At 56.6% G+C, this 25789-nt stretch overlaps 1 protein-coding gene across 4 annotated transcripts in view; it reads left to right on the forward strand.

Annotated features, from left to right (window-relative positions):
* Positions 1-693: 693 nt before the first annotated feature.
* The window catches only part of CERS4 (ceramide synthase 4), a 47858-nt gene continuing 22762 nt past the window's right edge, over positions 694-25789 (forward strand). Inside the window, exons 1-2 of one of the 4 annotated variants that reach the window (XM_075903148.1) lie at positions 720-876; positions 20576-20844. In XM_075903148.1, coding sequence (XP_075759263.1) covers positions 20672-20844 — 173 coding nt within the window. In that variant the 5' untranslated portion in view covers positions 720-876; positions 20576-20671. Of the gene's footprint in view, positions 877-7630; positions 7757-7921; positions 7944-20575; positions 20845-25789 lie in introns of those variants that run through there. The other 3 variants (XM_075903149.1, XM_075903150.1, XM_075903152.1) reach the window with 3 other exon arrangements.

Here is a 25789-nt window from a genome sequence, read left to right on the forward strand (position 1 = left end):
CCCCCTCTCACAGGGGCCGGACAGCCAAAGGGCTCTAGATTGGCTGATCTCCTTGGCAGTCTAGAACGCCTCTTAGTGTCTGACTGGTCAGCTCGTTTGCCCGGCACTGACGTTAGACTTGGGGCTCTGGAACTGCCAGGATCCCCTCTAGAGCCCTTGTACATACTGGCCTCGCCCTCTGTCTCCCAGGCGTTAGGATACAGAGAAGTAGGGGGGCAGAGGCCGCCCCAGGAAGGCAGTGGCAGGATGAGACATCACTGGGGTTGCCAGATGGTTTCAACACAAATAGGGACACACTTGACACGACATCACAATGGACATCCCGAACACACCGGCCGGTTCCATTGTCCCCACGTGGTTCCCAACAGAAGGCTCCGCACTGGGCTGTGGGTTCAAACCCGACCCTGGACAGATAGATCAGGGTGGAGGCTCGGACACAGCCCCGGCTCTGGTTGTCACCTGCGCCCCCCCCGCACTGGCTGGGCTGGGCCGGGCCCGGCACAGAGAACCAGGCCCCTGCGCTCTCCCCTTGGGGCTCAGAGGCTCCCCGCCGCGCAGTGGGGTCTAGGACACACACGGGCTGGGACTCGCCCCGCGGGTTCCCGGCCAGCGCGCAGACCCGGCTCCCGACGGGGCGCTGGGGGGTGGGGGGCTCGGCCCGCGGCAGGAGCAGGGCGCGTCCGAGCGGCGTCTTACGGGGGGGCGGAGCTCGAGCCATTTTTCTCCGCGCTCCCTTCCCGCCCCCGCCCGGCCTCTGCCGCACCCGCCCGCCCCCCGCAGCCCGTGGGCCGCTCGCCGAGGGATGCCCCGCCCCGGAGCCGCCTCCAGCCTCCCCCGCTGCGGGGCCGAGCCGGGCAGCCGGAGCCGCGGGAGCAGGTGAGAGGCGGCCGGGCTGGGGGACCAGGGGGCAGCGCTGGTGGGGGAAGGTTTGGAGGGGCTGGGGTAGGAGGGGTGGGGCAGTGCTGGGGGAGCAGGGGTGGGGGTAGAAGGGGTGGGGCAATGCTGGGGGAGTAGGGGTGGGGTGGGGCAGTGCTGGGGGAGCAGGGGTGGGGGTAGAAGGGGTGGGGCAATGCTGGGGGAGTAGGGGTGGGGTGGGGCAGTGCTGGGGGAGCAGGGGTGGGGGTAGAAGGGGTGGGGCAATGCTGGGGGAGTAGGGGTAGGGTGGGGCAGTGCTGGGGGAGCAGGGGTGGGGGTAGAAGGGGTGGGGCAATGCTGGGGGAGTAGGGGTGGGGTGGGGCAGTGCTGGGGTAGGAGGGGTGGGGGTAGAAGGGGTGGGGCAATGCTGGGGGAGTAGGGGTGGGGTGGGGCAGTGCTGGGGTAGGAGGGGTGGGGGTAGAAGGGGTGGGGCAATGCTGGGGGAGTAGGGGTGGGGTGGGGCAGTGCTGGGGTAGGAGGGGTGGGGGTAGAAGGGGTGGGGCAATGCTGGGGGAGTAGGGGTGGGGTGGGGCAGTGCTGGGGGAGCAGGGGTGGGGGTAGAAGGGGTGGGGCAATGCTGGGGGAGTAGGGGTGGGGTGGGGCAGTGCTGGGGGAGCAGGGGTGGGGGTAGAAGGGGTGGGGCAATGCTGGGGGAGTAGGGGTGGGGTGGGGCAGTGCTGGGGGAGCAGGGGTGGGGGTAGAAGGGGTGGGGCAATGCTGGGGGAGTAGGGGTGGGGTGGGGCAGTGCTGGGGGAGCAGGGGTGGGGGTAGAAGGGGTGGGGCAATGCTGGGGGAGTAGGGGTAGGGTGGGGCAGTGCTGGGGGAGCAGGGGTGGGGGTAGAAGGGGTGGGGCAATGCTGGGGGAGTAGGGGTGGGGTGGGGCAGTGCTGGGGTAGGAGGGGTGGGGGTAGAAGGGGTGGGGCAATGCTGGGGGAGTAGGGGTGGGGTGGGGCAGTGCTGGGGTAGGAGGGGTGGGGGTAGAAGGGGTGGGGCAATGCTGGGGGAGTAGGGGTGGGGTGGGGCAGTGCTGGGGTAGGAGGGGTGGGGGTAGAAGGGGTGGGGCAATGCTGGGGGAGTAGGGGTGGGGTGGGGCAGTGCTGGGGGAGCAGGGGTGGGGGTAGAAGGGGTGGGGCAATGCTGGGGGAGTAGGGGTGGGGTGGGGCAGTGCTGGGGGAGCAGGGGTGGGGGTAGAAGGGGTGGGGCAGTGCTGAGGGAGTAGGGGTGGGGCGGGGTGGGGTGGGGCAATGCTGGGGGAGTAGGGGCAGGGTGGGGTGGGGCAGTGCTGGGGGAGTAGGGGTGGGGTGGGGCAGTGCTGGGGGAGCAGGGCGTGGGGGTAGGGGCAGTGCTGGGGGAACAGGGGAAGGGTAGGAGGGGCGGGGCAGTGCTGGGGGAGAAAGGCAGGGTATTCTGGCTGGCTGTGCCCCAGCATCTTGGACCGTGAGGTTCCTTGGCCTTATCTGGGGGCGGCAGTCGCTCTGAGACCAAGCAGGGGGCTCGGGGCTGGTGGTGCCCAGAGCATGGGGTGTGAGGCTCCTTTATGGCCGCCTGTATGGGGGCAGGGCGGGACAGCTCCAGGCTTGCGGTGCCCGGGGGTGGGAGGCGTTAATGGGGCTGGCGGGTCCTCGGGGAGATGGGATGGGGCACACGGGGCTGGCACATGGGGGATGGCACTGTTGGCCCGTGGTGTTCTGCCAGCCCCGCATGGTTCAGGGCTTCGTGTTGTTTGCAGCTCCAGTTTTACTTGTTTCTGTTTTTCTGCCTGTATTTTGGGGGCCTGCCCTGGCCACACGTGGCGCCCCCCACCCTGAGCCCCGTTGTGTACTCACCAGCTTCGCCCCCCCCTTGAACCACTTTCAGACCAAAGCAGACAGAAATGCAAATGCCACAGCACCCTGCTGCTGAAGACTTGCTGACTTTCCCACTTGTACCATAAGCACAAAACCAGTCGATGGCAGCGCGAGGATGGCACTTGCGTTTGTGTGTAACGTATAAACCTGTCCCCGTATGGCATTTCAGTTTGTACCGACTTTGCTGGGGCTTTGTGTGTGGCCTGTTGTATCCCCGGTAGAGTTCTGCTTAGCCAGCTTGCCTGAGCCCTTCTTGTTCTCACTCTGGGCCTCCCGAAATTTGAACCCTGGAAACCACTTCCTAGTAATACCGTCCCTCCCTCTCTCTGCTGCCAGTGGTTCTCCCTCCTGTGAATACCTGAAGGCGAAGCAGGTTCCCTTTACTTTTTTTCCATTTTGTGTGTGGAATAAATTTTGTTGTGTGGGCCAAGGCACGTGTGGATGTGCACCGCCAATAGAAACACATGCTCCTGGCTGTGGGTGACTCTGGTGCTCTGCTTACCAGCTGGGTGGCATTTGAACTAGGGATGTTAAAATATTTTTATTTTGGTAGCCGTGTAACTGCTGGAATTTTCATCAGTTAGACATTTACACGGGGTGGCGGACAGGGAGCTGGCTTTTAACCCTTCCCCTCCCTCCCCTGTGGCTCGGCTGCCACTGATACAGTGAGCAAAGAAAGTGGAGCATCTCGTGCTCCATTCCCTGGATCGTTGCCTGGACAGATGTATCCGGGTGGGGGCATCGGCATCAGGTATGTCTGGCGGGGGAAGGGTCTGCCTTCCCAAACTGCCAGGTATAGCCCCGCCCCCGCCCCCACCCCCACCCCCAGCACCTGTCCTCCTGCAGCTGGAGAGGCTGGGCAGTGTGGTGCGCCTTTCTACCTCCCTCAGTGCTCCTGGGCTGGAGCAGCTGGGCCAGCCGCGCAGTGCACCTCCCTCCAGGGCTGGGCGAGCGCCCGCCCGCTCCCGTCCCCTCCTTGTGGTCGGAAGGTGGGAGCATGTTTGCGGTGTGCTGCCCCGCCTCCTGAGGCGGGGCCTAGTAGAAGGGGCGGGGCCGGGGGCGGGGTTGCTGATTGCAGAAGGCACTTTAACCAGAGCAACGGCCAGTGCCGGGCGATGGAGCCGGCCAGACGGAAGTGAAGGCCGAACGTCTCTTTCTAAAGAGCTGTCCTAGAGCTCTGAGGAGCTCGGCGTGCCGTGCAGGAGTCGCTGGGTGGGGCTGATACACCGGATGCCGGACTCGATGGCATAAATAGAGCTTCAGGGCTGCCACTGCGAGAGAAATGCCGTGGATGCTGGGATATTCCCGTCTGGCTTTTCTTTTCCGGTCCTGGGCTTGCCCCACCGTCTCTGCCTCAGGTTTGGCCCAGGTGCCCCCAGTCAGGGTGGGGGGGGGGGGGCATGGGCCAAACCGGAATGATTTTGTGCCCTGGGGTGGCAGGTTGCAGTGGCTGGAGCGGGGGCCAGGCCAAGCTCTAGGGTTGATGTGCAGCCCACGGCAACGCCACCCGGTGCGCAGTGCTGCCCCCCAGCGTAATCCACAGGTGGCCAAGGTCCGGCCGCTGCCCGGTAGCAGTGACAGCAACCTGGGGCTCCGGGCCCCTTTGTAGCACTGGGCCCTGGCGCATTTGTTCCTTTGCCCCTCCTGCCGGCAAGCCTGCCCCACCGGGCTGGGGTTAGGGCTGTGCTGCTGGGGCAGGCGGTGCCCCCTCCTTTGCGATGTCAGAACTCACAAGACAGTCCCCAGACCTGGGCTGCGCTGATTCTGCAGCCCTAGTTACGTGGGAAAACCCAGGACTTGCTCTTGCCTCTGCCACTCCCCCCCCCCCCCTCGGCTGTCCTCAGTGCCCACGTGGCGCCCGGGCACGGCCGTGACAGGACCCGCATGGGCTGGGAGCTCAGGAAGAGCCTTGCAGAGAGTGAGCACGTTCCCAGGCCACGGGATTGTGGGTCAGCTGGTACCCGGCCTTGCTCTGATCGCTCCCTTGGCTTCATGTAAATCCTGGCTCGGGGGGGGGGGGGGGGGGGGTTGGGCGGAGGGGTCAGTACGCAGGCGGCCCCGGGGAGAGAGGACCACCCCAGCCCTGTCTCACCGCAGCAGCTTGGGGCCAGATGGGAAGCGCCTCGCCATGGCCGCTGCAAGTGCAATGGGCGCAGCTGGGACAGGGCTGCGTTTCCCCTGGGGGGGACAAACAGACAAGCTCTCTGAAATATCTGGTAGCTAGCTGTCCCTTTCTCCACCCCTGCCCTGCTAGCCAATAGGGTCCTTGCTTGTACCATTTAGGGGGAGTTCTTGAACAGATGGACTCACGGGTAGACGGACAGACAGATGCACGTTTCTAAAACTTGGTAAGAGTTCAGGGTTAAAAAAATCCAACATGCACCCAAGAAATGCAGAGTTACGGTGACAGTTAAACCCAAACAGGGGCTGCAGCCAATGGAAACTCCCCTTCTGGAGTGATTTGGGGCTGGACAGGACGGCACTAGGGAGTAGGAACGAATCCGGCACTGGCTGAGTGGGCTGGGCTGGAACGACCTGGCGTTCTTGTCTAGCGTTGTCCTAGCCGGGCCCGTGGCTAACGCTGCGCAGGCGGCGCCGTTCCCTGGCAGGAGGGACAGTCTTATGACTGAGTCAGGACATCTGGCTTCTGTTCCCAGTTCTGAGGGGGGCTTCCTGGGTGACCTTGGTCTGCCACGCTCGGAAAATCAGGTCAGTTATTTTCACGACTTAGTTGTGATTGCCTGAGCGGTGCTGTAGTCGTCCGTCCCTGGATATTCGTGAGGCAAGGCGGGGGAGTGAATATCTGTTGTGGGACCATCTTTAGTAAGAGAGACAAGCTCCTGAGATGCACAGCGCTCCTGAAAAAACGACCTGTCCGGTGACACCTTAAAAGCAGACACAGTTGTTAGGGCATCAGCGTCTGTGAGAGGGACCCGGCTTCCTGGGGTGCTTGGAGCGGCAGAACGGCCGGGGCAGAGGGCAGTGCCACATCGGTGCTAATTCAACCCGGGTGGAGGTGGCCCATCTCCGCCAGGGGCCAGAGCCCCTGCAGGGAAATGCCCTATTGCCATGAGAGGGCCAGACTCTCGCCTCCTCATCCCTGTTGGCCAGCAGCTGCCTGCACCCGGGTAGAATTAACACTGGGGTCAGCCTCCCGCCTCCGGGCCCGGCCGTTCTCCCACTCCAAGCGCCCGAGGAAGTGAGTCCCTGATGCCCCAATAAATCGCTTAGCCTGTGCAGTGCCACCGGACTTGTTTTTTGCTGCTTCTCTGAATCAGAGCTCTCGTTCGCCCCCGGTCTCTCGGGGAGTCGGAACGGTGCTATTTAGATACCAACCGTTATCTTCAGGTCAACGTCCGACCTCGTCCCCCGATTTCCCCTCCCCCCAGCGGCGTGGCCCAGGGGACTAGCGGGGAAATGAGGGCTGTGGGAAGTCTGGCTCCAGCCCAAGGCGAGCAGTGCAGCCCAGCCCATCCCTGGCCTGTGTCCCCGGGCGGCAACACCTGAGACCTCACAGGCAGCTCAGGAGACCCTGAGGTTCCCAGTGCCACCCATACTGGCTCTGGTACCTCGGCCTGGAGGTAAATCCACCGCGGGCCCCCGCATGCATCCCTGCCTCAGTGGCACCGTTCCCTGGTGAGGCGCGTCCCACCAAAGGTGTCCGGCCTGAGGTAACGAGGCAGGCTCAGTGGAGCCCATCGTGGTCCCCAGGCCTTGGGGCGACAGCGGGATTCGGGGTGCACCTCGCCAGAGCCTGTTTGACCAGCGCTCAGGCGTCCTCGGTGCATGTCCCTGTCGAGCCTCTCCACACACCTTCGTGGCGCGTTGTGCCGTCCCTCGGCAGGCCGGAGCCAGGCTGGGCTTGGCAGAGCTGTGTCGGTCGGCGTGGCACTGCTCGGGAGTCCCCTCGCGTGGGCTGGGCGCGAGCCGGCACGTGAAGGCGACAAGCCAGTGACTGCCCTGTAACTGGGGCCCTTCGAGATGTTGCTCGTGTCCACTCCGTGACCCACCTCCTTCCCCCAGTGGGAGTTCCCAGCAAGAGGGCGGGGGAGGCAGCGGTGCTCTTTATGCTCCGGATACCGCTGAGGGGAAAACACCCGGCTCGGGTGGGTGTGATTATGGGCGTGAGCTGCCCTCTCCCTGCGGCGCTGTCGGGATCCTTCGGCTGTCCCCCACCAGCTGCCCCGCGGCGTGGCAGCGCGCCCGGTGTGCGGAGAAATCGTTTGAGATGCGGGCGCGCTCGTCCGCCGTCCCTGTGAGCCGCGTCCCACGAGGCCGAGGGGCATTCCAGGACAGCGGTTTATTTTGAAATGTGGCGCTGTGTAGACGGTGCCAGATTACGAAACAAGCTATTTCGAAATTACCTGGGAATAAGCCGCGCGCTTTGCGTCGCTCAAATGGCGCCGCTCGTTTGGAGATAAGGCTGCCCACACCCTCCCGGGACGTCGGCTTCTGTCTCTTCCTTGCCATGGAGAGCTGGGGGCTCTTCCTGGGGGGGGCCGCGTGGCCCAGAGCGGGGGGGCGTGTCACTTGAGGACCCTACCGACTTGTGAATGGGGGTGCAGCCTCCTCCCGGTATGCAGCGCACAGGTTGAGAGCCCTCCGGGGGCAGAGACGGGGGCATTTCGAGGTCTGCAGCTGGCGTGGCCACGCCCAAGCAGGAGGATGCTCCTGTGTGAATGCAAGGCCAGGGGAGCCGATGCCTCTGCAGGCCACTGGGCGAGGGGGGCAGTGGCTCTGTGCTGCTAAAAGGGGCGGGGCCTCAGGCAGAATGGGCGGGGCCAGGGCAGCAGCACCACCCACAGCGCAGCCCCCAGAGCAGGTGGGGTGATGATGCTTGGGCAGTGATTTAAGAGCCCAGCGCTCCTGCTGCCGTTGGTGCAGCAGCGGCCAGGAACACGGGCCCCCTTTGAATCGCCGGCCCCAGGGCAGCTGCCCCATTGTGTCCCGTCTCCACCCCCGCGCCGAGAGGCAGGAGACAGCCGTGCGAGCAGGTTGGATTGCGGCGTGGCTTCTGCAGGGGCTCGCTGCCAGAGCCCGGAGACAGAGTGTCTGTTCGCTCTGACAGATGGATGCAGCCTGAGTCAGGCGCCCGTGCTGCGCCTCCGCTCCAGGCAGCAACGGCCAGGCGCTCGAGCCAGCGGGGGAGGTCTAGGAGCCAGACGGTCGCTCCGGCGCTGGGTCGGTTCTCTCTTTGCAGTCCCCTAACGCTGTCTCCTAACTGCAAAGCCCTTAAGCCTCTTTACGGCCGCCCAGCTGCCTCCTGTAGGCGGCCCCAACGCTGGCCACGGCGGTTCGCAAAGCGGATTTTCGGAGCAACGAAGAGCTAAGCAAGGCCGACTGCTGCATCCCTGGCTCCCGGCCAGCTCTCCTGGCTGGGCCGTGCTGCCCGCAGGGCAGTGGCGTGCGCCCAGGCGCGTGCAATGAGGACGAGGCCGGTTGTGTATTTCCCAGGGTCTCTGAGTGAGACGCGTGTGCGCGTACGTGGTCGCTGGTGGGAGGCAGGGTGAGTGGGCTCAGTCCCGCTAGGAAGGGCCGTGAAGCGTTTAGGAACGAGCCGTTCATGTGGAGAATCGCTGTGAATCAGACACACGTGGGCCTTGGATCCTGAAAGTTCTTGGGTCCAAAAGGGAATTCGTAGCAAACCTGCCAGAGGGGCTGTTTGCCGCGTCTGTCTCCTTGTGGTACTGGCGGAACCGCTCGACTCCAGCGCGCTCTGGTCCAGCAACATCCCTGCTCCAGCAGGATTTCAGTCAGCCGGGTGTCCACTTCTCATGGGGGGGCCATAAGGTTTGTTTGCAGCCCCCAGGCCTGGCTCTCAGGGATCGGTGCTGGTAGAAGCTTGCTTCCTGGTTGTGTAGGACTCTGGCACCGGTGGCACAGCCTAGCAAATTTCTGTGAACTCCAGCCCTGCGGTGGGGCAGCAGCGGGGTGGAGCACCAGCGCAGGCTCCCCAGTGCTGGGGGGCTCTGAGGTCTCCCACCCCTGCGTTGAGGGCTGTAGTTTCTGTTCCCTCTTGACCTGTAATGCGAAAGAAAACGAACGTTTTTCTTGCACGTTTACAGCCATTGCTTCTGGGGGCCCCGCTCTCTATGACGTTGGCGGATGCAGGAAGGTCTGAGACTGGTCTCCTGACCTTCCAGTGTCCAGGCCACGTGCACGTAGGCCCAGGGCTGCTGGAGATGGGAGGGGACCAGGTGGCTCTCACGCTGCCCCACCTTGGGGAGAAGAGGGAGGGAGCGGTGCAGATGCAACAAGCAGCGCGAGAGGGCGATGTTGCCAGACTCCTGTCAGCACTCACATTGCCTGGGAGGCCCGTCTGCTGCAGACACTTTGCTAGCTGGGGTGGAGCGTCTGGCCTAGAATCAGCTGAGTGAGCTTTACACAAGCCAAGGGTATGAGAGTCCTTTGCCCTGCGGAACAAGTCTGAGCATGGAGCTGGCGGCAGGGAAAGAGACTCGGCAAACTCTCCGGCAGGAAGAGGACTGCATCAGGAGCAGTTTTGGACAAGCAGCAGTGGGCTTAAACTGCAGCAAGGGAGGATTAGGTTGGACATTAGGAAAAACTTCCTAACTGTCAGGGTGGTCAAACACTGGACTAAATTGCCCAGGGAGGTTGTGGAGTCTCCATCACTGCAGATATTGACGAGCAGGTTGGGCAGACACCTGTCAGTCAGTCTAGACCAGTGTACTCCTAGGGGTACTCAAGAAAAGTCTGGGCGGTCCGACAACACAACAGAAATTTGGAGAAAACTGAATTTTTGTTTTAAGTTTTACAGCGCTTTATTATTTTTGTACTTTTTACGCCCAAAAATTTCATCGCCCACCTGGCTATGATTAAGTTGCTTAAACAAATGTGTTGCAATGGTAGAAAAAATGTTGTGTCTGAAAACTAGGTACTGGGGGTACTTATATTTATTTTTTAAAGGGGTACTTTATAAAAGAAGGTTGAGAAACACTGCTCTAGACGGAGCTTGGTCCTGTCGTGAGGGCAGGGGACTGGACTCGATGCCTCTGGAGGGCCCTTCCAGTTCCAATGTTCTAGGGGTCTGTGACCTCAGCGTGGAAAAGGAGTCCTCCCAAAAGGGCAGACGTGGGACGTTGCTAAGGAGAAGCACAAAAGACCTGCAGGGTTGTGGAAGGACCAAATCAGAGCGGCACCAAATGAGTCCCCTGGCGAGGGATGTGAGACGGCAACAAAGTGAGGTTCTGTCAATACATGTGGGGCAAGATGAAGGAAGGTGGAGCTTGCCCCTCAGCGGGGAAGGAAAGGAACAAAAGACACCGTCGCCAGACTTAGCAGTGCGATGGCTATTTTGCTCCCGTGTTCCCTAGGAAGGGAGTGGACAGGAGGTGCAGCACAGACAGCAAACCCAGTGTGGGAAGGGACACGAGCCGGCGAAGGGATTATTAATTGGAAGCACCGGGAGGCTCCGGGGGGGGGGTGGGTGGTAAAAGGCTGATTCTGATTTGTCACGAACAAATCCCTGAATTTCACTCTGACGTGGTCGCTGACCAGGTGGCTGGGGGGAAGCAGCAGGTGTAATTCATCTTTCTTTCAGAAGGGCTTTTGACACTGTGTGCATGATAGTCTCATAAGCAGGAATGACTTGAGGCCGGCTGCAGCAGCTGGTGCCCCAGGCGGAAAGCGCGATCGGTGCCCCCACCTGCACGGCTGTCAATGGCTGTGATGTCATCGTCGGGCGCCCCGTAATGTCATCGTCGGGCGCCCCAGGCCGACAGCGCTCTAGGCGACTGCTGAGTCTGCCTATGCTCACGGGCCACGCCTGCTCATAAGCAAAGTAGGGAAATGACATCTGGCTGGAGAACTGTGCTGGGAGAGTAGTTATCTGTGATTTGCTGCCAAATTGGGAGGACCTGTCTAGTGGGGTCCCCCATGGGCCAGTCCTGAGTCCAGTACTAGTCAGTGTTTTCACTAATGCATGCTTTTATCCAGGTTGTCTAAAATTCGAGAGGGGTTGCAAGCAGGAGCGGCCCTAGACGAGCTGCTGGCAACTGGCGCCCTAGGCGAAATGCACGATCAGCGCCCCTGCCTCCAACGCCCTCAACGGCCGTTTATCCTGGTGCCCTAGGCGACCGCCTAGTTCACCTGTGTTGACAGGCCTCCACTGGTTGCAAGCACTTTAGGGGACAGAATTAAAACTCAAATGACCTGGCTAGTTAGGAGAACAGGTCTGAGATGAATCAGATGAAATTCAGTAAAGGCAAGTGCACGGTATTGCACGTGGGCAGAAACCAATCAGATGCACGAATACAAGTTGTGGACTGACTGGCGGGATGCTCGAGAGGGTCTGGGTTTTACAGTGGATCATAAATTGCATGTGAGTGACTGGCGTGAAGCTGTTCACCAAAGGAGTGTAATGAGAATGGGGAGGGAACCATTCCTCCTCCGTGCTGCCTGTAGGCCTGGGCGCTGCGCTTTAGGGACGCTCTGGGCAAGATGGGGAGCATCCAGGAGGGGGCATTTAGCAAAGCTGAGCTATGAGGAGTAGGCAGAGGGGGTGGGGGTGGTCTTTAGATAGGCCAGGGAGGGAGGTCATGGAGCCATTTTACAGACGGGTAAATCCAGATGTCGTTTGCCCCTGATGGGCATAGCGGGGTTGAGAACTGTGGAGTCGTTAACATCTGTTGCAGGATGATCCCCTCAGGAGTGGGGGTCAGGCCTCTGAGGCCCTCAAGGGGTGCTTTATTCCCCATGCATCCTAGTGGCCAGAGTCAATAGTAACGCCCATTCTCACCAGGGCCAGCAGGCCTAGCAGCCAGAGCGCATAGCAATGTCCTTTCCCACTAGGGCCAGCAGGCCTAGCAGCCAGAGCGCATAGCAATGCCCTTTCCCACTAGGGCCAGCAGGCCTAGCAGCCAGAGCGCATAGCAACACCCTTCTCTCACCAGGGCAGTCATGCTTAGTGGCCAGAGTCAATAATGACATCCTTTCTCCCATAGGGCAGGCAGTAAGACCTAGCAGCTAGAGTCACTAGCAGCACCCTCTTCCCAAAAGGCAGTGGGTCTAGCAGCCAGAGTCTGAATCAACATCGATGCTCCCTTTCCACAGGGTAGTCAGGCCTAGTGGCCAGAGTCATTAATCACACTCTCCTGTTGTAGGGCATTGTGGCTCAATGGCCAGAGTCAATTACTCTACCCTCTTCACACAGGGCAGCGTGGCCTAGCAGCCAGAGTCAATAGCAACAGGGAGGGTAGAGCCCCCTGTGGGCTTATGGGCAGGGCTCAACAAAGGGCCCGTGGCAAGTAGATCGTAACCCGGAAGAGCCGGGTTCGGGCGATCTGTGCACGCGCAGATCACTGGACAGCGCGGCTGGCGAGCCCTGCTAATGGGGATAGAGTAGGTGGATCTGGGCCTTCCCTCTCCACCAGGTCCCAGCCCAGGGCCCTGTCAGTGGTGGATGGGCCACCACTAGCTCAGCGGGAAATCCCACCGCAACAGGCCAAGCACCCAGGGTACAGCTCCCACCCTGGACTACTTCCTCCCCATCTCTCCTGTGTCTTCTCCGGTTCTTTCCTCCAGCCTGGGAGCTTCTGCTCCGGTTCCCTGCTGGCTGGCGCCAGCGTCTGGGTGCACCTGCACTTCTCCTGGAGCTCCAGCGGCACCTCCGTCCCCGACAGCCCGACTGAGCTGCTCCACCAGCCTTTATAGCTGGCCTCCAATTGGAGCATGCCCAGCAGGGCGGTGGGGGCGGGGCCTGCTCAGCCAGGTGAGCCAGGGTTAACCCTCGCCACCCCAGTGCAGAGTTGGTATATCCCGTCACAACATCCTACTCGAGTCCTCCTGAGTCTCCAGTTCTAACCACTAGGAGACACTGCTCCTCACAAGCTTTAGCTTCAGTTTAGGGATGTAACAGTGGAGTCGATTAACAGATACGCAAAAGCTTCTAGGTTAATGCTACAGACAACACGCATTCCCCTCCCCCCACCCTTGCCAGTGATTTTTTTGCAGCTTGGCCAGCAGCCTGACTCAGTTCTGGCTTCCACTGGGTACAGAACCTACCCTGCTGCGGCTCTGCATGTGAAGTGTATTCGGAGGTGGGCGGGCAGGCTGCCTGGCTCCGTTCTGTCTTGCACCGGGTCCAGGAGCTTAGACTCCCCCTTAGACAGGAGTTGCTGCCACCTCGTGCTGCTGCCTCTTTGTCAGAGGTAGCAGCACTTGGCGACAGGCAGCTGGTCCGGAAGGAGAGCTGGTTTTTAAACTGTCTGGCACCCTGCGCTGCTGCCTCTGATACCCTGGCCCCGCCCCCGGGGACTATAGAATAGTCAACTAACCGATAAAAATTCATGAGGTGACTCGACTATTCAATTAACCAATACTTAACACCCTTGCTTCCCTTACTACGATTTATTCCTGAGTTCTTCCAGTCGGAAGAAACAGAAAACGGGTGTTGGGATTTGCTGTGATTTAAGTCTGTTTCTAAGAACTGGAGGGATTTGACATGAGCGAGGTGTGGGGTTTTTGTAGGGGTGTTGATGCTTCTAAAGCATTAGGGAATTCTTCCCCCCGTTGGCCTTGCACACTGACTGTACTTCCGCAGTGAAGAAAGGAGGCGCTACGGGCACAGCAGGTGCTTGGCATATGATGTGATTTGTGGGCATCCAGTCAGAACAAAAAATGAGACCACTAATTCTGAACGAGGGGGTGTTGGCTCCACTCGGGGGGCGAGGGGGAGGACTGTCTCTCCCAGCCGGGGCCACCGCAAAGCCTTTCCGCCGGGGGCTGCCTGTAGATTCTCTAGCTCTCTCCTCCAGCTGCCTTCCTCCATGGATGTGGAACCTGCCCGTTCAGCAGGAATCGCAGGCTGTGGAGTCTGGGGTTGTGTTTAACGTCTGCCTGGAATCGCAGCATCACCTCCAGCCTGTGAAGTATAAACGTGAAGCAAAGTTCCCAAAATAAACCTGGGCCCACGATAAAGATTCTCTCATCAAGTTCTATGGCCCCGGTAATTGCTTCAGCTTGCGGCAAATTGACGTGAGGAGAAAGTGTCTCTCAGCTGCCCAGGGAGCTGGGTTTTAAAAATAAACCGTGAGCTCAGGCGGCATGAATCAGGGGCAGGAAGGCTGGGAGCTTTGTTCTCGGAGGTCCCAGTGGCATGTGTCCCAGGATGACTCCTGCCTGTACGTGAGTATGGCTGAGCTCAGGCATCCCGGGGCGGATACACCTCCACACCACGTGGTCGGTGTAGAAGTGTCTGCCACAGCCACGCTGTCTGTGAGGGCGAGAATATGGGGCCACGAACTCGCGGCCTCAAGCTTGCAGGGGAGTTTGGGGACGGGAAACGCGTGAGTCTCCCCAGGGGGTACCCTGCGGAGCGGCTCACTAGAGCCCTGGGCGCCATGCATGCTGTGGTGAGCATGGACATATCCGGCCCGGCCCTGTGCTCGTTAATGGTTTATCCGTGATCTGGAGGAAACACAAACTCGTCAGATTGGGGGCTGATAAATCCTCAAGAGGCCACGTCTCTGGGCCTGGGCGACTGGATCTCTTGGGCAACTGGGCAGAAGCAAACAATGTGCATTTCAGTACAGCTAAATGGGGCTGTGTCCCTGGGGTGAAAGACCGTTGGCCATGCGTACAGGCGGGGGAGCTCCCTCCTGGGAAGCCAGGACTCCGAAAAAGCTTTGAGAGCCATCAAGGAGAATGGGCCAGCAGGGTGACACTGGAGGAAGAGCACATACCCCCACCCCCTTAGTCTTCTCTTTTCTAAGCTGAAAAGTCCAAGTCTTCTTAATCTCTCTTCACATGGGACCGGTTCCAAACCCCTCAGCATTTTTGTTGCCCTTTTCGGAACCTTTTCCAATGCCAACAGGTCTTTTTTGAGATGAGGTGACCACATCTGTACACAGTATTCCAGATGTGGGTGTACCATGGTCTTATATAAGGGCAGTAAGATATTTTCTGTCTTATTCTCTATCCCTTTTTTAATGATTCCTAACATCCTGTTTGCTTTTCTGATTGCCGCTGCATATTGTGTGGATGTTTCCAGAGAACTATCCACAGTGACTCCAAGATCTTTCTCTTGAGTAGTTGTAGCTAAATTAGTCCCCAACATATTGTCTGTATAATTGGGATTATTTTTTCCAATGTGCATTACTTTACATTTATCAACATTAAATTTCATTTGCCATTTTCTTGCTCAATCACTTAGTTTGGTGAGATCTTTTTGAAGCTCTTCACAGTCTGCTTTAAGCCTTTCTCCAGATAATTTTTAAAATCGTTGAATAGGATGGGTCCCAGTACAGACGCTTGGGACTCCAGTAGTTATCTCTCTCCACTCGGAAAATGTATAATTTATTTCTTCCCTTTGTTTCCTGTCCTTTAACCTGTTATTGATCCACAAGAGGACCTTCCCTCTTATCCCATGACAACTTATTTAAGAGCCTTTGGTGAGGGATCTTGTCAAAGGCTTTCTGGAAACCTAAGTACACTACATCTACTGGATCCCCTTGTCCACATGTTTGTTAACCCCATCAAAGAACTCTAGCAGATTAGTAAGGCCTGATTTCCCTTTTCAGGACCATGTTAACTTTCCCCCAACAATTATGTTCATCTATGTATCTGACAATTTTATTCTTTACTATGGTTTCAACTAATTTGCCTGGTACTAACGTTAGATTTACCAGTCTGTAATGACTAGGATCACCCCTAGAGCCCTTTTTAAATATTGGTGTCACAACTTAGATGGGGCTACTATAAGGTGGGTGCATAACTGGCTTGATAACCATACTCAGAGAGTAGTTATGAATGGTTCACAATCCTGCTGGAAAGGTATAACAAGTGGGGTTCTGCAGGGGTCTGTTTTGGGACCAGCTCTGTTCAATATCTTCATCAACGATTTAGATATTGGTATAGAAAGGACGCTTATTAAGTTTTCAGATGATACCAAGCTGGGAGGGGTCGTAATTCATAATGACCTGGACAAATTGGAGAAATGGTCTGAGATAAATAGGATGAAGTTTAATAAAGACAAATGCAAAGTGCTCCACTTAGGAAGGAACAATCAGTTTCACACATACAGAATGGGAAGCGACTGTCTGGGTAGGAGTACGGCAGAAAGGGATCGAGGGGTTATAGTGGACCACAAGTTGAATATGAGTCAGCAGTGTGATGCTGTTGCAAAGAAAGCAAACATGATTCTGAGATGCATTAACAGGTGTGTTGTGAGCAAGACACGAGAAGTCATTCTTCCGCTCTACTCTGCGCTGGTTAGGCCTCAGTTGGAGTATTATGTTCAGTTCTGGGCACTGCATTTCAAGAAAGATGTGGAGAAATTTGAGAAGATCCAGAGAAGAGCAACGAGAATGATTAAAGGTCTAGAGAAAATGACCTATGAGGGAAGGCTGAAGGAATTAGGTTTGTTTAGTTTAGAAAAGAGAAGACTGAGGGGGGACATGATAGCAGATATCTAAAAGGGTGTCATAAGGAGGAGGGAGAAAACTTGTTCATCTTGGCCTCTGGGGATAGAACAAGAAGCAATGGGCTTAAACTGCAGCAAGGGAGGTTTAGGTTGGACATTAGGAAAAAGTTCCTAACTGTCAGGGTGGTCAAACACTGGAATAAATTGCCCAGGGAGGTTGTGGAGTCTCCATCTCTGGAGATATCTAAGAGCAGGTTAGATAAATGTCTATCAGTGATGGTCTAGACAGTATTTGGTCCTGCCATAAGGGCAGGGGACTGGACTCGATGACCTCTCGAGGTCCCTTCCAGTCCTAGTATTCTATGATTCTATCTGCCGCTGCTTCTTTTACCTGGTGGTTAAGCCACGGTGGCACTCTTGGTTCTCCTACTATGTTTTTAAATTTGAGGTATTCATTTAAGTTGGGTCTCTATTGTGGTGTCTTTGAAACGTTTCCATACGGCTTGCAGGGATTTTACTTTTGTCACTGTACCTTTTAATTTCTATTTAACTGACCTCCTCATTTTTGTGTAGTTTCCCTTTCTGAAATGAAATGCCACCGTGTTGGGCTGCTGAGGTGTTTTTCCCACCACAGGGATGTTAAATTTTATTACATTATGGTCACTATTTCCAAGCGGTCCTGTTAGGATTCTGCACTCCACTTAGGACTAAATCAAGAATTGCCTCTCCCCTTGTGGGTTCCAGGACCAGCTGCTCCAAGAAGCAGCCATTTAAGGTATCAAGATATTTTATCTCTGCATCCCGTCCTATGTGACGCATACCCAGTCAATATGGGGATAGTTGAAATCCCCCACTAGTATTGAGTTTTTTATGTTGTTAGCCTCTCTAATCTCCCTGAGCACTTCATAGTCACTATCGCTGTCCTGGACAGGTGGTCTGCAAGATAGTGTTGGCTGTAAGGCTGGACCAGTAATTCCCGTGATGCAAGCGTGCCTTGTTTCTTCATCCCCTGCTGCTCCCCTGTTGGCCTGTGTGGTGAGGGCCTCTGCTTTGGCCATGTGTGCAGAGGGGGACACAGTTCGCAGCTCTGCCTGTGCTGGTGCCATGGAGCAGCAGCCTGAATTGTTTTCTTTAAAATCATGGTGAAAAGTCACCAGACTTCCCTGGGAGAATCGCTGGACCAAAGGCCGGGGGTTCAGTTTAATCACAGAAACATAAAACTGATTTCCATTAATTAGTCTTGACACCATTACCTCCTTCATGTGTATGTGTGAGTGAATGTGTAAATGCGCATGTGTGTGTGCATGCGTAAGGGCACATGGGTGCATGCATATGTGAGTGCATGTGCGTGCATGTATGCGTGTGCATGAAAGAATGTGTGAATGTGCATGCGCATGTGCAGGGGTGGCCTGTGCCTATAGGCAAACTAGGCAGCAACCTAGGGCGCCAAGTTGCATGGGGCGCCAAATTCCAAACCCTGCCCCTTCCATTTCCTGTGCCTTACCTGGAGCACGGCTTCCCTGCGGCCAGGAGGCGGGTGAGTCCTGGGAGAGGCAGCGCGCTGGGGGGGGGGGGGAACATGGGGAGGGTTCCCCTGTGCTGCGGGGGTTGGCCCCGGGGAAGGAGGAACATGGGGGGGTTTCCCCTGCACCGCGGGAGGGGGGGTTGCCCCGGGAGAGGCGCATGCCGGCTTCTCTCTGGGGGGGGCTGGGATCTTGGGAGGAGGCGGGTGCAGGGGAATCCCTTCCCCCGACTGGCACCCTGTTCCCTCTCCCCGGTCTCCAGCCCCTCTCTCTCCAGCACAGAGCCAAAATCCTCAGTTGATATCTGCCCTTGGGGTTGGGGGGGGGGGGGAGCACCGTTTTCATGGTTTGCCTGTTGTACTTAAAAGAAGTACTCAGGATCTTTTTCAGGGGATAAGGCAACACGCCACATTTATTGATCACACATAGAATAATCAATACTTCTCATATGCATATGAGATATATATAATGTCACTCACACATGCTCGCACAAGCACACTCCGTCTTGCTGTTGTTACCAACTAGTTGCTCCCCTTAACTTCACTGGCCAGGTGAGTTAGATGGGGGAGGGATGGAGCCGGGCTTCTGCCGATCCGGATCGATGCTCCGATGGTGACAAGACGAAACCCGGGGTCCTCTGCAAGACACCTCACTTTTATAGCATCCCTCTCATATGCAAATCTATCCCAGATTCAAAATCTGGGTCTGTGTCCCTTGGTCCCTTTATGCTGCTTCTCTCTGGGTGTTGTCTGTCCAGAGAGGGTGTTTTCCAAAGAAGGTGCTTGCTTCTAATCCCCAAGGCCGTCAATTATGTCTGCTCTTCTTGAGCCCACTTGACACCTTGGGTCTGGCTTCCACCCCCTCTTCAACTGGTGTAGCTGTCTGGAGGTGCTTGGCTCCCAAGTCTTACTCATTCACACCTCATTCATTTAACAGGGCAATTGATTACAGAGTGAGGGGAAGATCTTATTCTACTCCTAGCAAAAGACACCTTTACCACTTTAACCATATACTCATGTAGCGCCCCCTCTCCACCTGGTTACCTTCTTTTAAAGCCAATCTCCTTTCAGGTTCGGATGGATAGGTCTGGGTTCTTCTGGATCCCGCCACCTACTCAATTTTATTCTTTCTGATTGATGTACTTGGCGGTGCCTCCACCCCCCTCACCGCTTCCTAGCAGGGTCACCAGGGCAGCTTGGGAGGAAAATTCTAGCCCAGGATAATCCCCACGTATTTGCCAGATAGTTGGAGACTCCCAGAAAATAACACAAACACATACACTATAATAAACACAATTATATTAAACAAGAGACAATTAGAACAGGATAAAACACTATTTTTAGGGTCACCGGTGCCCAGCAACTGTGAGGTTAGTGTCCCGTTGGTACGCGGACTTTGTTGGGGCCCTTGATGACTGTTGACCACACAATCCTTCTCTGCAGTGGTTTAGCAGTGGAGCTGACTAGGTCCAGTACAGCCCAAAGGACTCACACATGGGAGAAGGCAGTAAATCCCTCCACAGTTTAATATGCTGCAGGTAATAAAATCCCCAAACAAATTCCCTGCCTGACTGACTAAAAACTGGTGCACTCACAGACTCCATGGATGACCTCAGGTTGAGAGATGACTCAGTCTCTGCAAAGGGCTGCTCTCTTCTCACAGGGGTCCTCTCCAAGCAGGAACCAGGCTGCTTCGGTCCCAGGATTTCCCCTCACCGTGAAGGGGTGCAGGGCTCAAGATGCAGACCACACAACTGCACCAAAATTCAAACTATAGCCTCCCAGCCCAGCCTCCAGACCCACACAGCAGGCAGCAGCCCTGAACTTGCTGCTAGAGCCCAGCTGACCATGCGGTGACTCTCTCACCCAGGGAGCTGGAGCCAACTCAGCCTGGCTGGGGAAGCCTCCCAGCAAATTCCACAACTGGGAATCAACAGTGGAGACATAAACCCAGCTGAGGGATCCTGCCTTCAGGTCCCTAGAGGCTAGCTCTCAGGGGGAACCCTGCATGCAGGCCTGGGGCTTACTAGCTCCCTCACACTCAGTCCTCCCCTTTTCCTGGCTGGCTCCAGACTCCCCTCAACAATGGTCTCCCCTTCCCCCTGGAAGGGGCATCTCACTCCCTGTGGGTTGCCGGGCAGACTCTGGCCCTGGTAGGGAGGGGGAGCCAAGGCAAACTCAGAGCCTCTCCCTGAGCTGCCAGCAGACAAAGCCCCGGGAATCCAAGCAATCTCCTTGGGGGTTACACTCAGTTTTCTACAAGTTTTCTATATAGGGTTCTAATACAAAGTTACAAGGTTATATGGAGAGGCACAATGTCAAGTCATATGAAGTAATATATACATAGATTTATCTACATGCCTAGGGCGCCAGTTGCTGGCAGCTAGTCTAGGGCCGCCCCTGCGCATGTGTATGTATGTGTGAGTTCACGTGCGTGTATGTATGCATGAGTGTGAGTGCGCATGTGCATGTATGTGTAAGTGCACGTGCACGTTCGTGAATGAGTGCACGTGTGTGTGTGTGCGCGTGTGCATATGCATAAAGTGAGAGTGCGAATGAAACACAAATGGGGTTGGCGAGCCAAAGGCCCGGGAGGGAGGAGGTGTACGGATGAAAGGAGCTCCCTTGGCAGGCTCGGCAGGGGCACCTCACTGCACCCGCAGGAGGGGAATCCCCTCCGAGCCTGTTTGATGCCGAGGAAGAGCCGCCAGGTTAAGCTAGAAAGTGCCTGGTGCTTCGTGCTGGGGATTCTGGCAGCCCGTGTTCTGCGGCGCTTCATGGCATTTGATTTCCTGTCAGCCTGCTGGGCCCCGTGCCAGTAACCAGCGGTTGCAAAATGTCTGATTGAAAATGTACCAGTGGATTACAAATGGCCTGTCTCATGTGCCTCCGCCCCTTCCTCTTTCACAGCCAGGTGTGTGCTCAGCTCTGCTGTGGCCCCTGCCTGCTTCCCGGGCTGGCTGCTGGAGTCTCCTCACGCTCCCTCCCTCCTCCGGCCCCGGCACGATGATGCACGCTGTGAACGCATGGCTATGGCAGCACGAGTACTGGCTCCCCCCGGGCATCACCTGGGAAGACATGAAGGAATCTGAGGACGTCCAGTACCCCCAGCCTCGGGACCTGCTGCTCAGCATCCCCTGCGCCCTGCTTTTGGTCCTTGTCCGGCGCCTCTTCGAAAGGTCAGTCTGTTCCCCCTGGGCCCTTGTAGGGAGGCAGTTGGCAATTGGGGCTCTGCCACTGTGCTAGCCCCGGGAGCCACGTGTGGCCTGCAGATGTCCTGTGTGGCTGAGAGGTGGCCCCCAGAGAGTTTGGCTTTGAGCATGTGCTGAGACAGTTGTGTCATTCTCCGCTCAGGAGCGCGTGGCACATTGCGGTAGTGCCCGACAGAGAGCACCACCTCTGCCCCCCGTCTAGCCCCCCCCCCTTCCAAAGCACCCGAAAGCCTTTTTCCCTCGTAGCGTGTGTCGAATGAGCACGTTGGTCCTGGATCCGTTTTTGTGCTCGTGCTTTAGAAGCAGATGGAATGTCACATGTTTTCCTCACCTGCGTGTGGGCCCAGAGCGCTACAGAAATGGGGCTAGCTTATTCAGGCTGTAAAACGTTTCTCCTTTTCTGATACTCCAAACTTTTTGACACGGTTTTCTTTGGGCTGAAACTTTGTATCCCTGGTCTCTGTGCAGAGAGGAATTCATTCTTTTGAGCTAGTTTGAGCAAAAACCATGCAGCTGTTTTTTAAGCTTGAAGAGGTTAGAGAAGAAAAAAGACCAGTTGGTATTCTTGGAGAATTGTTGGGAAAGAAATCTCAAAGCCGTATGCCTCTCTAGGATTCCTGAACACGGTCCCTGAGGTCCAAGGGATCGTGATCAAGTTTCAGAAAATATTATGGGAAGTAGAGCATTCTGAACTGTGCTCAGCAAGGTGTTAAGTTTGAAAGCAGCCTTCAACTCCCTGGAGGGGGGTTCCAAAGAGGATGGAGAGAGGCTGTTCTCATTGGGGGCAGAAGGAGCAATGGGCTCAAGTTGCAGTGGGGGGGGGGCTAGGTTGGATATTAGGAAAAACGATTTCCCTGGGAGGGTGGGGAAGCGCTGGGCTGGGTTCCCCAGGGCGGTGGTGGAATCTCCATCCCTAGAGGCGTTTGTCCTGGCTTGGCCCAGCCCTGGCTGGGCTGATTGAGTCGGGGTTGGTCCTGCTTTGAGCCCCAGGCTGGACTTGATGACTCCTGAGGTCTTCTCCAGCCCTAATTCCTGTGATTCTCTGCATAGCTCCATTTGGCAGACAGGGCTTCAGCCCTAGGACTAGAATCTGTGTCTGCAGCCAGCCAGAGCCATGGTTTTGCGCCACCGTGGTGCCCCCATGCCAACTGCAAGTCAGCACCAATCCCCTGCGTCTTGGTGGCCTGCCCAGCCCTGTGCAGTCACTTGGACAGTGCAACCTGAGCGTGAATGCAGTAGTGTTCCAGTGCCGCTCCATGGGGCTGCGCCTCCTTGCCGCCGTGCGTGGCAGGCCCGTAGCTGGCCCTTGGCATGGGCTTAGCGGTGTTGAACCAGCTGGAGAAATGCAGCTGTAACTGCACAGCGAATGTTGCTTGCCAAGCTGCAGAGCATCAGCTGTTCTAGCCCCCGGGGGGAGCGTTAGCGTTAGCCCAGGCTGTTCACTGGGCAGGCTCAGCCCCCCGCCGATCACTCCATGTGCTGTCGGTGTAAAGTGCGTCTGTGATTCACCCTGTGTCCCCGTTGGGAAAACGGCACCACATGGGGCACCAGGATCTTGTCTAGCAGGCGCTGTGCCCTGTTCCCAAACTGAGCTGTGAGGCATTTGGTGGAGGTCCAGGGGGAACCAGCTGATCGTGTCATTCTGGCTGCTCCTCCTGGTTTCCGGCTGCTAAATCCAATTGAAAGAAGAGTAGATGTTTTCCCAGTGTTGCTTTTCCATGTAAACATTGCTGGGATTGCTGCCAGGGTGTTTGCAGTTGATTCGGGGGGGGGGGGGGGGTTGGTATGTGAGCATGAGCAGGAGAGGGGATATACCTGAAAGCCAGTTGCTCCATGCTGCGGGATCATTCGAGAACCCTTTATTGAAGGAATTGCTAGATGCTCCCTGAAAGGACACCTTGGTTCAGACCTGGCTGTGTAAACTTGGCAAACCAAATACTTTTTCCATTTGCCCTAGTGATAAAATAGCAGGTACTGCCTTGTGTGTGTACAAATAACAATTAATGGAGACATGAACTCCTCGCGGGGCGATGAGAAATAATGTACAACGCCTGTACAGCCCCAGAAAAGCTCTGCAACGTGATTCATTATTGATCAGATGCTTCCTGGAGTTTGGCGAAGCAGAGAGCTGCGCTGAGCAGGGAAGGTTCTGGGGTAGGTCTACCTAGAACAAGGTGGAAGAGGTGCTGGTTACGTATGTGGGGAGGAAAAAATGACATGAAAGCAAAGTCAAGCACTCGGAAGTTAGGGAAGGCCAAAATTAAGGTCGCCCGTGTAACCTTAACGCTACCTCCTCGTGCGTGTACTTTGGGATGATGATTTCCATATAACCCCACTTTATTCCATGCACGGGTTCTGAGAATGACATAGCTGTTCTAGATGTCTTATCACCCCCAGTGTGCCCCCCACCATCCACCCCCTGCACTTCCTGTGGAATGGTTCGTTCCCTCGTGGACTTTTCCATAGTGCGCATAGCCATGCGCATCTCGCGCTGGAGAGAATTTCTCCTCTTGGCTCCCCTGCAGGCTCTGAGCAGCTCCTGCCCACCTCGCAAGCATGGGGACGCTCGTCAGTAAATAGCACACGGCATTCAACAGATCCCTCTTCTGTCCCACGAGGATTGTGACAGGTTAGCCACTTAACCAGTGGGGGCTGGCGCAGCTTCCTCCCCCCCCCATGGGCTGCTCCAGCCCCGCAAGGCCTGCCGTGGACAGGGGCTGCTGCGAGCCTGCCAGGGCACCCCCTGCCTGCGGTGAGGGAGCTGTGTCAGCTCCGCTCCGACTCTCCCGTTAATCGGTTAATGAGTTAAGCATTTCGGTTAGCCAGTGGACTGGTTTAATGGGGTTTTACATCCCCTGTTCTCCCACTTGGGACTGTCAGTCGCCGGAGAGCCTGAGCCAGCTCGGGGAGTGGAGTTTCGAGAAGCCTGAGATGGCGTGTCAGTCCCACACAGGACTGGGAGGGGGTAAGATGGCCGCAGCCCGGGAGCAGGGAATCGATGGAAGCAGCGGGCGCCCCTAGAAGCCAGGAAGCTGGCTACCGACGGGGCAGCAGTCGCTCCCTGGCAGGAGGGAGGTTGCTCTGCACTTGGGGGTGGGGGTGGGGGGAGTCCCTGAGAGGGAGGCTGGTGAACTCAGCTTGGGGGAAGCCAAGAAGGTAGAAAAGGCCCAGGGGGCGGCCGCAGGGTAGGGCAGTGCAGGCCGCAGCTGCAGACTGGGGGGGTCCCTATGCTGGAAACCCTGCCCTGGCTCTTCTCTCGGCCTCCGGCGATGTGGCCCTGGCTAAGCAGAGGACAGTGGCCGGCCTGGCTGGAGGGCTGAGAAGGCTCCAGGGAGGGGGGGGGGGCTCTAAGGACGAGAAGATGGTGGGAGAGACGCAGTCAGGGGAGGGCGCAGTGTTTGGCCAGAGCTAATTCCAGAACAGCCGGGAGCAGGCGCCACCCCCAGTGCGTGGCCCCTGTGACAAAGCCGTGTGGACGCCATGACAACAATGACCTGTCTGTGCACAGCGCTTTGGAGTGATGTGCCCATGAAACATGGTGCGGCTCAGGGTTCGGTCTGGACTGTGCTCCCATAGCTCTCGCTTGGGGGCCTTTTGACGCTGCTTTGCTGCCTGAGCATGCGGATTCGCTCCTGGCTAAACATAGGAGCGCTCTGACCTGTCACACGTGAATTACGAACAGGGCAACAGCCGCAAAGCCACTGTCCCAGCCTCGTTCCCCTAGAGCAAGGGGCTGTGGTCACCTGATCTCGAAAACCCCCCAAAATCTTGGCACTAGAAAAAGTTCAGAAAAGGGCTGCGAAACTGTTAGCAGCATAGAAGAGCTGCCATGTGAGGAGAAACTAAAAGACTGGGACTTCTCAGCTTAGAAAAGAGGAGACTAAGGGGGGATATGATAGAGGTTTATAAAATCAAGACTGGTGTGGAGAAAGTGAATAAGGAAAAGTGATTTACTTGCTCCACTAACATACGAACTAGGGGTCACCAAATGAAATTAATAGGCAGCAGGTTTAAAACAAACAAAAGGAAGCTTTTCTTTACTCAGCACACAGCCAGCCTGTGGAACTCCTTGCTAGAGGATGTTGTGAAGGACAGGACTTTAACAGGGTTCAAAGAAGAGCTAAATAGATTCATGGAGGTTTGGTCCATCGATGGCTGTTAGCCAGGATGGGTAGGGAGGGTGTCCCCGGCCTGTTTGTCAGAGGCTGGGAATGGGCGACAGGGCAGGGATCACTTGATGATTCTCTGTTCTGTTCCCTCTCTCTGGGGCCCCTGGCATTGGCCGCTGTGGGCGACAGGACCCTTTGGTCTGTCCCAGTGTGGCCGTTCTGATGCTCTAGAAATGGATGCCTTGAACAGTGCAGCACAGTAGTGAATGATGCCAGCTGATAAGTCTGCCATTTCGTCAAAGGAAAGTGATGTATTTACTAGCGGTGTTGTCCCAAGTGGAGGTTCCCACACTCTGGCTGGGATAAGGCAATAAGATCCCTGTCTTAATTACAGAAAGACAGATTGTAAGTGATTACAGGCGATGATGCATTGAAGTCAGGATTGGTTGGAAAGGAGAATAAGAGTAATTACACAAGCCAGTACTCAACTTAATGAGCTCAGTGAAGTGAAAAGCAAAAGTTTTGCTTCACATACCCTGTTGTGAATTTCACAGGCTGGGTCTCATTCAATCTTGCGCCCACTCCCCCTTCTTTCAGCTCTTTGAGAGTCATTGATTGCGTGAGAAGAGAGATGGGAGGAGAGGAGAGGTGAGGTGAAGTGTTTTCTTCCCTCTTTACAACTCGCTTTCTGTGCCAGAAACACCCTTGCTGAGCAAGGATGACCCACATGGATGTGAGGTTTTAATTGTGCCTGTGATGAAATGTAAATTTCTTGTTTATACCTTCCCTGCTCTGGTGGAGGA

The sequence above is a fragment of the Pelodiscus sinensis genome, chromosome 19 (genome assembly GCF_049634645.1).
Source record: "Pelodiscus sinensis isolate JC-2024 chromosome 19, ASM4963464v1, whole genome shotgun sequence".
Taxonomy (NCBI): Eukaryota; Metazoa; Chordata; order Testudines; family Trionychidae; genus Pelodiscus; species Pelodiscus sinensis.